This window comes from Stigmatopora argus, chromosome 3, assembly GCF_051989625.1.
Source record: "Stigmatopora argus isolate UIUO_Sarg chromosome 3, RoL_Sarg_1.0, whole genome shotgun sequence".
Classification (NCBI taxonomy): Eukaryota; Metazoa; Chordata; class Actinopteri; order Syngnathiformes; family Syngnathidae; genus Stigmatopora; species Stigmatopora argus.
Window position 1 is genome coordinate 19,493,077 of NC_135389.1, and position 14,567 is coordinate 19,507,643.

General features: G+C 36.8%; 1 protein-coding gene across 7 annotated transcripts in view; it reads left to right on the forward strand.

Moving 5' to 3' along the window:
- Positions 1-14,567, forward strand: part of magi2b (membrane associated guanylate kinase, WW and PDZ domain containing 2b) — a 99,992-nt gene that overhangs the window by 37,910 nt on the left and 47,515 nt on the right. For all 7 annotated transcript variants that reach the window (XM_077597432.1, XM_077597427.1, XM_077597429.1 and 4 more), the window contains 3 exons: positions 482-706; positions 7,015-7,243; positions 11,906-11,985. In XM_077597432.1, coding sequence (XP_077453558.1) covers positions 482-706; positions 7,015-7,243; positions 11,906-11,985 — 534 coding nt within the window. The remainder of the gene's footprint in view (positions 1-481; positions 707-7,014; positions 7,244-11,905; positions 11,986-14,567) is intronic.

Sequence of the window (14,567 nt, forward strand, 5' to 3'; positions counted from 1 at the left end):
TTCTCGTTGGCAAGTGGTCGTGCGTTATCCTATTGTGAGGACATTTGTGTGCATCATTTTCGGAATATTTTGAAGGGAATACAACAGCAAACAGCTCATTGATAGCGAACGTGAGGGTGGAGGCGTGGCAAACCGCTAACCCGGAAAATGAAGGTAACAAAAGATTAAGACAAAACTAGAATTCAGTTTTGTGTAAAGTTACATTAAACATATGTTTGAGTGTGTCTGTATATTTTAATCCAAGTTAATTTAAATTTATTTGTTCAGTTACGAGTGCGTTGCCGTGGATAAAGTCCACCCAGAGGAGGTTAATATGCGATAAAATAAAGTAGTGCACACAAGTGGAAGTTTGGACACCCATTGATTATTTTCACCATAGTGTAAAGATTCACTGGAACAGATTTTGAATCCGTACGGGAATGGTATGGATTTGCAACACAAAAAAAAACCTTTACAAGAGACTCTCCGTCATTCTCCTCAGATAACTTCTACGGCACCCCCAAGCCACCAGCGGAACCGTCCCCAGCAGCCCCTCCTCTTAATGTGAGTGAGGCCCTGCTGCCCGGAGCCCGGCCCAGCGCCCAGGGCAAGAGGAAGCGGAACCAGTCGGTCAGCAACATGGAACAGCGCGCCAGCCTGGAGCCGCCCGAGGAGGAGGAAGAGGAGAGCCCCGTCGTCAATGGCAACGGGGTGGTCATCACGCCAGGTGAGGGCACGCCCCTTCAGATAAAAATACCACACCTTGCGCCGTAAATTTCGGAAGCGCCTCCGCTCTTCTTGAAGCCCAAACTGTCCCGTGGGGGGTTCCCCGTCACGGCGCGGGCGGGTTCTCGAATAAACCAGCGTCCGCGTTCCATTTTTATTCCCCCCGACGGGATAAATAAGGAGTTTACTTTCCCACTTCGTTCCGTCTCTTGTCTGCAGCTCGTCCATAAATCTGGGACGCCGACTGCACCCCGATCGCTCGTTGTTGACATTAACGCGCTCCGCTCGAGGCGAATAAACGTACAAAGGCTTCTTTTCCGTTTAAGTCGTTTTGAAGGGTTTTTTGCGCCATTGACCGCACCAGACGTCCAACCCGTGAATGAGCAAAAGAAAGCTAATCAACTAGCATTAGCGTGAAGCCAGCTAAAATCTTTCTGAATGTGTGGATGTCAGTCAATTTAAGTCACTTTTGTCGGCAAGTATCGACTTGATGTCGACACCCCCCCCAAAAAATTAAATTTTTAGTGCAACACGGAAAAAAACTCAAATGTAAATTTTATCAACGATGTTAAAATTTTGTATTTTATTAACTTCATTGGTGAAGTGACCCAAAATGTACAAGTGACCCAAGCCCATTTTATCGGACAAAAAACTTATATATATATATATATATATATATATATATATATACGGCGCCATTTTGTCGTGACGTCATTGTGTCACGGCGCTGTCAATTCGTCAATAAATAAAACTGAATATGCGCATAAAAACACGACATGCAAAAAAACTGCGAATTGACATAAAACTGAATATGCGCATAAAAACACGACATGCAAAAAAACTGCGAATTGACAGCGCCGTGACACAATGACGTCACGACAGAATGTCGTGACGTCATTGTGTCACGCCGCTGTCAATTCGCAGTTTTTTTGCATGTCGTGTTTTTATGCGCATATTCAGTTTTATATATATATATATAAATAAATAAAACTGAATATGCGCATACAAACACGACATGCAAAAAAACTGCGAATTGACAGCGCCGTGACACAATGACGTCACGACAAAATGGCGCCGTTGCGTCGGCGCGTGACGTCATGACGCAAGCGAATGCGGCCGATATTTATTTAAAAAACGAGAAAAGATAAACCGATAAAACGCTAAGCAAAAAATTGCAAATTAGAAAGCATCAGGTTCTCATCAAGATAGACTCATTTCTTTTTTCTAATTGAATAATTTGATATTTTGCATTTACAAAGACAGGCATATTAACTTATGATATTGACCCTCATAATGTGCTTTTGATTCATACAGTATCTCAGAAATACCACTTGTGACGATTTTTCTTAAGATTTTCCCTTCAAAGTAACACATTATTAAAACCATGAATATGGAGGTGAAAATTGGGAATCGGGGGGCGGCTTATACGCGAGAAATTGTCAAATTCAAACATTTCAAGGCAATTTTCTCACCCTAACCCTCCTCCTTCTCCATCTTTCCTCGGGTTGGTTCGGTTCAGTGTGGCATGTCATCGTGTTTTGCCTCCTCGCGCGTCGTGCTATTTTTGTTTCTACAACTGGCCTTTGACAGAAACAACCTCCAGTGATCCCTGCGCGTGTAGTTTATATATTTATTTATTTATTTTTTCCCCCTCCTGCGCAGAAAAGCTCCGCATCAGTTGACAGTGATGCTGAAAGACTCACATCCAATTTAAGAACATCTTTGATCACCATTTGGGTTTATTCGTCTTTTACTCATACTTTTAAAATTGGGTTTATTCCGAGAAATGGCCCTTAATTGGCTAATCTGATGAAAAAATAATAATTAAAAAGTGTGTTTTTTTCAGTGGGTTATTATGTCCGCCAACTAAAAAAAAGTCATACCAAACCTGTGTCTAGGTTAGAATAAAAAATATCTCATCCCATTTTAAAACAAGAAGAAAAACAAAACCATCAAAATTATCATTTCTGTCAGATATTGAGAATATTTTGATGTTGTCGGTTCCAATGGCTGATTTTATTTTTACGTGTTTAACGCAAAAAGAAACTTGTTTTAACCCTTTATAATTTATATGTATGTATTCACGGATGTATACGTTGGTTGGTATGTGTGTTTGTCTGTGTGTTTATATATGTTATTAGTTATTGTATATTATGTGTATATATACTCATAAATGAATACAATCTTATTCAAAAAATAATTTAATGTTAATCAAAAAATAATTAATTGTTAATCAAAAAATAATGTAATGTTAATCAAAAAATAATTTAATGTTAATCAAAAAATAATTTGATGTTAATCAAAAAATAATTTAATGTTAATCAAAAAATAATTTAATGTTAATCAAAAAATAATTAATTGTTAATCAAAAAAATTATTAATTGTTAATCAAAAAAATTATTTAATGTTTATCAAAAAATAATTTCATGTTAATCAAAATGTGTAGAAACAGAAATAGTAATCAATATACAAAGTATATTACCAATTATCATTTAGAAATTGATGTGTTTTATTTTTTTATATTTTTTTTCTGATGGCAATGGACGTCCAATGTTTTTAAACTGGGAAGCCAGAGTGAATTTTTGATGAGGGGTTTGGATGTCCAATCCATTTTGGATGAGCATTTTTTTCACGTCTAGTGTCGTCAATGGCAGCCATTGAGTTAAATAAGTGCCACCATGTAAAGGAAAAAAAAAAACAGAACATCATTTGTCCATAAAATGTTCCAATAAATTTTAGGGCCAAATCCTATGGAGAATACATGTTTTCAAATAGTTTTCAAAGTATCAACGCAGTAATGTATATTAAAATAGGCCATTATGTAAAATGTAAGCGTGCGTAATACATATGTATATATTCTGTTCCCTCTGGAAAAAAAATGAAAATTACAAAAGTTTAGCTTTTTTTTTACCCTCTCTTCTTCGTCATCTCCTTCTATATCTAAAAAAACAACATTTGGAATGTAATGTATTTATTTTCTTATCTCAGTAAGTCAATCAAAGAGGAAAACTATGACAGAATGCCAAGTTATACAGTAAAAAAAAAACTACATTTATTTGACTGTGTCCTCGTTTCACCTATTTCTGGATTCGAGTACACAAGTGAAATCAATATTTACTTTCCCGTTGGATTTGACAGATGAAATAAGGCTGATTTTGGTCGTGCTCAAGAATCCAGCTGCCAATTGGTGTCTGCTAAATCCCTTTCCCTGTGTTTGTGACTGACTCGCTGACCCCGAAAGTCTTTGTCTTTGGCAGTTTCTCTCTTTCTGACGTGCTCTTCTCCCCTCATGTTCGCTGTCCTCACAACCCCGCCTCTTTCTGCACTCTCTCCCTCCCGGGTCTTCACAGCTCGCCAGCTTTGACTCATCATGCGTGTCGTGCGTGTATCGTGTGCGGGGGGGCCAGTCCAGGTGTGCACGTTGGCGTGCGTCGGAATGGCGTTTCCAAGTAGACTTTACTTACAAAATGAATTGGCCCTTCATCAATGGTCATATTTTCCATTGAAATAACGTAATCCCTTTCAAATGATAAAAGTATACCAATTTTGTTTGAAATGTGTCAGAAAAGTTGAAATATTATTTTTTGTAACTTGCATTTTTTGTAAATAGAGGCATATTTTACATTGAATTAGCATAATCCATTCCACCATCTTTCAAACAACCCCCAAATCCTTTAATAATGATAAAAGTATACCAATTTTGTTTGAAATGTGTCAGAAAATTTGAAAAAAAAAAATCGTAACTTGCTTTTTTTGTAAATAAAGGCGTATTTTACATTGAATTAGCATAATCCATTCCACGATCTTTCAAACAACCCCCAAATCCTTTAATAATGATAAAAGTATACCAATTTTGTTTGAAATGTGTCAGAAAATTTGAAGTATTTTTTTTGTAACTTGCAATTTTTGTAAATAGAGGCGTATTTTTCATTGAATTAGCATAATCCATTCCACCATCTTTCAAACAACCCCCAAATCCTTTAATAATGATAAAAGTATACCAATTTTGTTTGAAATGTGTCAGAAAATTTGAAGTAATTTTTGTGTAACTTGCAATTTTTGTAAATAGAGGCATATTTTACATTCAATTAGCATAATCCATTCCACGATCTTTCAAACTACCCCTAAATCCTTTAATAATGATAAAAGTATACCAATTTTGTTTCAAATGTGTCAGAAAATTTGAAGTATTTTTTTTTGTAACTTGCAATTTTTGTAAATAGAGGCATATTTTACATTGAATTAGCATAATCCATTCCACCATCTTTCAAACAACCCCCAAATCCTTTAATAATGATAAAAGTATACCAATTTAGTTTGAAATGTGTCAGAAAATTTGAAGTATTTTTTTTCGTAACTTGCTTTTTTTGTAAATAAAGGCGTATTTTACATTGAATTAGCATAATCCATTCCACGATCTTTCATACAACCCCTAATTCCTTTAATAATGATAACAGTATACCAATTTTGTTTGAAATGTGTCAGAAAATTTGAAGTATTTTTTTTGTAACTTGCAATTTTTGTAAATAGAGGCATATTTTACATAATCCATTCCACAATCTTTCATACAACCCCTAAGTCCTTTAATAATGATAAAAGTATACCAATTTTGTTTGAAATGTGTCAGAAAATTTGAAGTATTTTTTTTGTAACTTGCAATTTTTGTAAATAGAGGCCTATTTTACATTGAATTAGCATAATCCATTCCACCATCTTTCATACAACCCCTAATTCCTTTAATAATGATAACAGTATACCAATTTTGTTTGAAATGTGTCAGAAAATTTGAAGTATTTTTTTTCGTAACTTGCTTTTTTTGTAAATAGAGGCGTATTTTACATTGAATTAGCATAATCCATTCCACAATCTTTCATACAACCCCTAAATCCTTTAATAATGATAAAAGTATACCAATTTTGTTTGAAATATGTATGCGAGTTTTTTCGTGACCTGGATTTTTCGTAAGTAGAGGCATTTTTTATGTTGAATTATTTGTTCCAGGATCTTTAATACTATCCCTATAGCCTTGAAAAAATGTACAAATATTGTTTGAAATATGTATGCAAAGAAAATTATTGACAAAGCTACTAAAATGAAAGAAAAACAGTCGTACCTCTACTCATCAAATTAATTTGTTCTAGAAGTGGTTTCGTAACTTGATTTTTTTTGTAAATAGAGACCTATTTTACATTGAACTAGCCTAATTAGACAAAATTAAAAAAATAAAAATTAAAATCCTCCAATGATCAATGCACCTCTACTTATCAAATTTATTTGTTCTAGAAGTGGTTTCCTAACTTTATTTTTTTTTGTAAATAGAGACCCATTTTACATTGAACTAGCATAATTAGACAAGAATTAAAAATATATATATATATCCTCTGATGATCAATGCATCTACAATACTGGTTTATATTTTTAATTAATCCCTCTGGGCGATTCAGATGGGTTTTTTTTTCATCTAAAAACATTGTCGAGCCAGAACTTGGTATCGGCATATCTACAAAATAATAATCCTGACTTTTTTTGTGCAAAAATATGCGGTACACGGTCGATTGGTCGCCAGTCTTTTGGTCACCGGTCGTTTGGTCGCCGGACTTTTGGTCACTGGACGTTTGGTCGCCTGGAAGGTTATTGATAATTACTATTTAAATCGTTGCTCAAATTCCCTAAAAATACAAACTGTGAATTATTATTTTGCCATACTTAATGCCCTAGTAATTATTAGGCTAAAGAAAAGCTCCAAATTTCCCGGACATTTTTTGTTTTTTGTTGAAGAACTTGTTAAGACCCTGACTGACGTAGCTTCTTAAAGGGACAACGCATGTACATACACTCACACGTCGGCTCAGTGAAAGTGCTCATGGCCATTGTTGGCTTTTATTGATGCGTAGACCGTGTTGTTTTACCTTGTTTGGTCGCCGGTCTTTTGGTCGCCGGTCTTTTGGTCGCCCGTTGTCGCGGTCGGGCGACCAAAAGACCGGCGACCAATCGACCGCACACGAAATATGCGGTCGGGTCATCTCGGCCTAGACAAAATTGTGACAGCTGACTTCAAATCGCAAAACCAAACAAATCTGTCGTGTCCAGCGCACTTTGATCCATCTCCGGGGAGTAGGATGTATCTTTTCCGTGTTGTGGTCGTTTCATCAGACAACTATTGACGCGCTTCGACTAAATCAATTCCCACTGAAAAGCCCGGCTAACAAATGCACGGCGGCTCTCTAAGTAATAAATGGACACGATGTGTTCGGGGCTGCAGAGGGAACATTAAATCCTCATTTGTGCCCAAACATTCTTCCCGTGCAGAGTCTAGCGAGCAAGAGGACAAGAGCACCGACGCGTCCGGGGAGGTTGCCGTGGAAACCTGCAGTCAGGCGGCGGCCACCAGCGAGGCCCCCACCGAGGCGGAGGACGCGCCCAAGTCTCCGGACAAATCCCCCAACAAAGTCCCGGATGTGGACGAGGAAGAGCTGGGCCCCCTCCCAGATAATTGGGAGATGGCCTACACGGAGAAGGGCGAGGTCTACTTCATTGAGTAAGTCCCAAAAATATATTTAATTTTAAAAGTATGCTTGTAATTGGTGCTTTAAAGTCCCACAAACACTATTTGGTATGACGAGTGGACGCCCAATCCATTTAAAGTGGGAAGTCGGCAGCGAAAAAGTTCATTGGCTGCCAACCCTCCCACTTTAAGTGGATTGGACGTCTATCGTTGTCATTTTTGTCTTCAAACGGGAGTCTTTACACACTAATTAAATGGTAGAATCTTGTCAGGGGATTAAAAAATAAATGATCGAGACTCACACAAAAAAATATTGAATTTGCGCGGTAAGAATAATTGGAAATGTACCGGTTTGCCTCTGCATAGTTGAAACCGACTCACAAAAATCTAACTATTAAAATTGCACGGTAAGAATAATTGGAAATGTACCGGTTTGCCTCTGCATAGTTGAAACCGACTCACAAAAATCTAACTATTGAAATTGCGCGATAAGAATAATTGGAAATGTACCGGTTTGCCTCTGCATAGTTGAAACCGACTCACAAAAATCTAACTATTAAAATTGCACGGTAAGAATAATTGGAAATTTACCGGTTTGCCTCTGCATAGTTGAAACCGACTCACAAAAATCTAACTATTAAAATTGCGCAATAAGAATAATTGGAAATGTACCGGTTTGCCTCTGCATAGTTGAAACCGACTCACAAAAATCTAACTATTAAAATTGCACGGTAAGAATAATTGGAAATGTACCGGTTTACCTCTGCATAGTTGAAACCGACTCACAAAAATCTAACTATTGAAATTGCGCGATAAGAATAATTGGAAATGTACCGGTTTGCCTCTGCATAGTTGAAACCGATAACATAATCGAAGGTGAGGGCTTTATGATGTTGGTAATTATTTGAAAATATGCATCACTTTAGTATTTATAGCAATGATGAATTTTATTGGTAAATTGTTTTGTTTCTTTATTTTCTTCCAATTTGATTCCAGTTTAAAAAAAAGAAGAATCAGACTCTATTTTGATTGATATTATTAGGTATTCAAGTATTCATCTCAATATAAATTATTACTAATATTGACTAATCAGCTTGCACCAAAAGACTCACAATCTTTTTTAACTGGCAATGACCGGATGTTGAAAAGATGAATTCGACTTTATCCACGGCAACGCACTCGTAACCGAACAAACAAATTTAAATGAACTTGGATTAATAAATACAGACACACTCAAACATATGTTTAATGTAAAACATAACACAAAACTGAATTCTAGTTTTAAATTTTTTTACCTTCGTTCTGGGCGGGTTAGCTCCACCCTCACGTTCGCTATCGATGGGCTGTTTGCTGTTGTATTCCCTTTAAAATATTCCGAAAATGATGCACACAAATGTCCTCACAATCAGATAACGCACGACCACTTGCCAACGAGAAGTAGTCTTGAATGAGCGATCGCGAGAGCTAACAGTCTAAGGAAGGAATAACAGCCTAGCCACGTATTGATTGTGGGTAATGACGTTTTATTCTGAGAAAGGGTGCCATTGGCTATCTATCGGTGTAGGTAGAGCTGCTCGTATGTAGAGGTACCACTGTATAATAGTTTGAGTCATTCCCTCTGAAACTTCTCCAGCTAAAAATGCTAAAATCCAGCGTAGCATTCTGCAGAGCGAGCGCGAGAAAGTTGAATTCCCAACTCGAGGTTTCACTCAAGTCGGCAAAGAAGGGAAAGAAAAACATGCCGCGGGATAAACTTGTCCAAGTGTCAACCCTTCTGCCCGAAAAGCTTCGAGTCCGCGGTGGAAACGTGAGTCAGTCTCACATGAGGAAGATGTACAAATATAGAGAGTGCCGCTAAGTCCCCCTCTGAGACAAATAAAAGAGGGCTAGAAAAATGGAGAGGATCAAACTGTCGAGAAAATGGGAAGATTTCCCCGTCATGACCGGCAAAATACTTTCTTGGAAGTTTGAACTGTGTACGCCCAAGATAAAAAATTAAAAAAAAATGAATGACATGCTTCTTGAAGAGAAAAATGCTCCATGACGATCATCTTGGACGATAATAATAATTATGTAACAGTTTGCCTCTGCATAGTTGAAACCGACGTTTGTAAATATTCAAAGTATTCGAAAATATACATCTCATTCGTATTTATAGCAATGAGCAATTTTATTGGTAATATTTTTTGTTTCATTTTCAAGGTAAATTTGAAATGTGGCAATTTTACGTTTTTACAGTTCAGGGCCAAGTGTCCAATTTTCATTTAGTCCAACTATCACGAATTTTTACATGGTTGGGCTCCGTTAACATCGGCTCTCGACGCAAATATTTTACATTGACCCCTCTTCTACAAACTAGCATAAAAAATAATAACCAAATTTGCATTGGCAACATGACATTTGTCACTCGGTCAGCGCAGTCTCAGTAAAATATTTGGATCAAAATTTACCGGCTAGTCCACTTCCTTTCATTTGTTTAATCCAATCAGCTCACGGCTAGGTTGGATGGAAAAAAATCGAGTCATAGCGGCAGTGTTGGTGTAAATTCCTACACGGATAAATGATTAAAAATAATTGTTTTTTTTTTTTTGAGGGAAAAAAAACCCAAGTAAAACAGCTATGAAACTAAATGGATAGCTAAACCTAGCTTATATGCTAGGTTCTTACGAGTCTTTACACACCAATTAAATGGAAGAATATTGTCAGGGGATTAAAAAATAAATGATCGAGAAACCCAAAGATCCGTAACTAAATAGCGCGATAAAAATTGTTCTGTAGCGGTTTGCCTCTGCATAGTTGAAACCGACGACGCAATAAATACATTAAATAATAAATAAAAACGTAATATATATTTCAGCAACACACTATTTATTTATATATGTATTAATTATTTATTTATATATGTATTAATTATTTATTAATTTATATATGTATTAATTACTTATTTATATATGTATTAATTGTTTATGTATTTATTAGCTTATTTATTACCTATTTATTTATGTCCTAAATGTCTTTTGCTGTGTCTGTATTCTCACCCTCTTGCTACTGTGACAATGAAATTTCCCGAATACGGGATGAATAAAGTTATCTAATCTAATCTAATCTAAGTAATCGATAGCGAGATTTCCGGCGGAGGACATGACGAAGTTCGTAAATATTCAAAAATATTTATAGCAATGGTAACGGCTCTGTCTTCCTGGTCAGCAAAATGGAATTGAAACAGTTTTTTTGTGGGTTTTTTGGGGGGGTTCAATTTCAAGAAGGGGCACGGATCGTGACTCAGTCAAGTCCATTTCATCGATTTCCGTCCCCTCAAGGGTGATAGTGCGACTTTAATGTTTATAGAACCTTTCACTGCGACGCCCAAAGCGATTGAGTAAATGGCTTGAAAGATGATTGGAGCCTTTTTTTTTCTCCTCCATCTCGTCGAGTGGGAGTCAAAAAGATGATGCTACCTGGGCTAAATTGCCCGGGCGGGAGTCAAGTCAGACACAATGCCAGTCTGAATTTAACTTGCTCTAAAATAGACGTGCTGGGAAATCAGACATAGCAATTATTGAGGGACTGACTGACTAATGCCTCCGATGAATGGAACAGATGAGATCTTTCCATGTTGGTTCTCATCAAGGGAAATATTTGGACTCGTTTGCCAAGAGCAAATCAGGTGAAGCCTTAAGAAAATGGCGCAATTCTACTTTTTTTTGTAGCCGCAAAAATCACAATTTTTCGGGTTTTCGTTGCCAGTACGATACCTGGCGGGGCTTTGTTATTGGTTTAATTTGAAGTTTTGAAATGAATTAAGCTGAGCTTGATTCTTTGCAATTTCTTTGGTTACAAAAATGATGATGATGATAGTAATATTATCATGTTTTAAAAATAATAATAATAATATTATCATGTTTTAAAAATAATAATAATAATATTATCATGTTTTAAAAATAATAATAATAATAATATCATGTTTTTAAAATAATAATAATATTACTATCATGTTTTTAAAATAATTATAATATTATCATGTTTTTAAAATAATTATAATATTATCATGTTTTTAAAATAATAATAATAATAATAATAATATTATGTTTTTTTTAAATAATAATAATAATAATATTACCATGTTTTTAAAATAATAATAATATTATCATGTTTTTAAAATAATAATATTATGTTTTTTAAAATAATAATCATAATATCATGTTTTTAAAATAATAATAATATCATGTTTTTAAAAAAATAATATGTTTAAAAATAATAATAATATTATTATCATGTTTAAAAAATATAATAATAATAATATTATCATGTTTTTAATTAAAAAAAATATTATTATCATGTTTTTGGGGAAAAATAATAATAATAATATTATTATCATTTTTTGACAAATAAAATATTATTATTATTATTATCATTTTTGTAATAATAATAATAATATAATAATATTAATATGAATTCGTATTATTTATATATTCCATATAAAATACGGGAAACGTGAGTATTTTTCCCAAATTTTCTCTCGCTTTACGTGCGGTTTGTTGTGTAAATTTCTCCACGCCGCCCGCCCTCTTTCCATTGAATAATTGATACACCTTAATGTGTGCTAATTAGGCCCGCTAGCTCGCGTCCTGAGTCGTTAAGGCTACTTTGATTTAACGATCTTTTCTCTCCCGTGGTGGTCTTCTTCTTCTGCAGTCACAACACCAAAACCACGTCCTGGTTGGATCCCCGCTTGGCCAAGAAGGCCAAACCGCCAGAAGAATGCAAGGAAGACGGTAAGTTCCAGAACCTCACTTATTATTTGCTTATTTATCTTTGCACTCCTCCATTTTTTTTTTGCTAATCAGAGCGAAGCTCCCGGTTGTACCGTCCCGCGTTTCATCTCGGCGCTCCCTGCTGTTTTTCAACTCGACTTTTCGAGTTTGAGCCCCGGCTACAAAAAAAATGTGGTGTTTATTCAATCCCAGTCGTGTTCTAAAACGCGGGTGTGATTTGTTTGCTTTCGGAGCAATCCTACAAACTTGTTTCGGGAAGCAGCAATTTTATGAGACTCGTTTCGCGGGGAGACCATTCGTGTTGCGCGTTGTCAGGTGTTTTAAATATTCGATAAAAAAAGTGTATTTTTCGTCCTTAGTTTTTAAAGTAAGAGAGGACCGGCCTCACAGCTCCGGGGTCCTGGGTTTAAATCCAGGTCAGTCCACCTGTGAGGAATTTGCATTTTCTCCCCTGGGCCTGCGTGGGTTTTCTCTGGGTACTCCGGTTTCCTCCCGCATTCCAAAAACAAACATGGTAGGCTGATTGGATACTCTAAATCGACTCGTGCCCTGCGATTGGCTGTCCACCGATTCAGGGTGTGCCCTGCCACTGGCCCGAAATCAGCTGGGCTAGGCTCCAGCACCCCCGTGAACCTTGTGAGGATAAAGTGGTTCAGAAAATGAATGAATGAATTTCCATTTTCTGAGATGTGTGGGTTTTCTACGGGTGCTTCGGTTTCCTCACACATGCTAGGTAGGCTAAATTGCCCCTATGAGTGTGAGTCGTGACCGGACATTTCGTCGAAAGACGTTTGGTAGAACGGACGTTTGGTAGAACGGACGTTTGGTAGAACGGACGTTTGGTAGAACGGACGTTTGGTAGAACGGACGTTTGGTAGAACGGACGTTTGGTCGCTGGGTTCACTCGCTGTCAAATTATGACAGAGATATGATATTGATATTTTGATATTAGATATCTAGATATTAAACTCTCTCTCATGATTATAATTTTGAGAGCTGGTTTCAACAGTAACAACCCGGCGACCAAACATCCGTTCTACCAAACGTCCGGTCGACCAAACGTCCAGTCGACCAAACGTCCGGTCGGCCAAACGTCCGTTCAACGAAACGTCCGAGTACCAGTGTGAGTGGTTATTCTTTATTACCTTGTGCCCTGCGATTGGCTGGCCACCAATTCAGGGTGTCCCCGGGCCGTAGTTTGCTGGGATAGGCTCCAGCACCCCCCCCCCCCCACGAGCGACTCTGGTACGGAAAATGAATGAATGAATGTTGCAATGGGCCGCGTAAGGTTGATCAGATATTGTTTTTTAGGCGAGCATGTCATAAAAAAAGCATTGGCTTCCGTGTACATTTTCCTCACTATTTCACATCAGAAACATGAAATCCTCCGTTTTCTTTTCAACATCATAAACAAGAGTCTTTTTTTGCCATGATAAAGGTGTTGCATTCCCTTTTAAGTTTGGAAACACTTTGTGGATGTTCCTTTGTGAGAGATGAAAGCACACCAAAAAAAAAAGATACACACGCCGATATGGCTGCACAAGTAGCGGCAAAACTGACATCATCAGCGTTGCTGTCACGCAAGCTGAAGCGAATCTGCGCAGACTAAATCAATTCCTTCTACCACCTCTCAATCCCCCCCCCCCCCCCCATGCCCCAATTGCAAGCCATCACCCACCCTCTATTCTCCCCCACAACCCCCTCACTTGTTCATTTTCCGTCATTCCCTCGCCCAGTAAAGAGACAAAATGTGCCCGGAATTCCAAGTGCGGCCATCTTGTGTCAACACCGACGTTCTTCGTGCAAAGAATACGTTTGCGTGCCTATCAACGTATACCTTTTTCCCGTATTTTATACATTTCTTTTATCTTTTCAAATTGTGTATGCCGTATAAAACTTTTTTTATGAAAAAACACTTAAAAAAAAAAAAAGTATATATATATACAGTGGTACCTTGAGCTCGTATGTCGATATTCTCGTAACTGAAACGAACGTTTCCCATTGAAATGAACTAAAAACGAATTAATTTGTTCCAACCCTCTGAAAAAACACCAAAAACAGGATATTGGATTGGAAAAAAAAATTTCTTTCTTCTAATTCGCCATCTATTAACAAAGTAACACATAACTAGTGGTTTAATATTACTAAAATGTGTTTAATAGTACTAAAATTATACAGATTTCGAAGGGGGGAAAGAGAGAGACGGACAGAGGGGGGGGGATATTTACACGGCAACACGCTCGTAACATAACATAAACAAATTTAAATGAACTTGGATTACGATGCAGACACACTCAAAAATAAATTAAATCTAACCTTACACTAAACTTAATTCTGATTTTCGAAGGGGGGGGAGAGAGGGGGGCTCTTTTTGCAAGGCAAAAAACGCGTATTTTCGTAGTTATCTGTTATGCACGAAAGAGATGCGGCAAAAAAGACTACAATGATAAACATTCTCTCATGTCTTGGCCACCTGGCTCTCTCATATCTCGAAATTTTTCTTGTATCTAGAGAGAATTATTTGCTTGAAATTTTACTCGTATCTCGAAATGCTCGTATGTCGGGGTGCTCATATGTCGAGG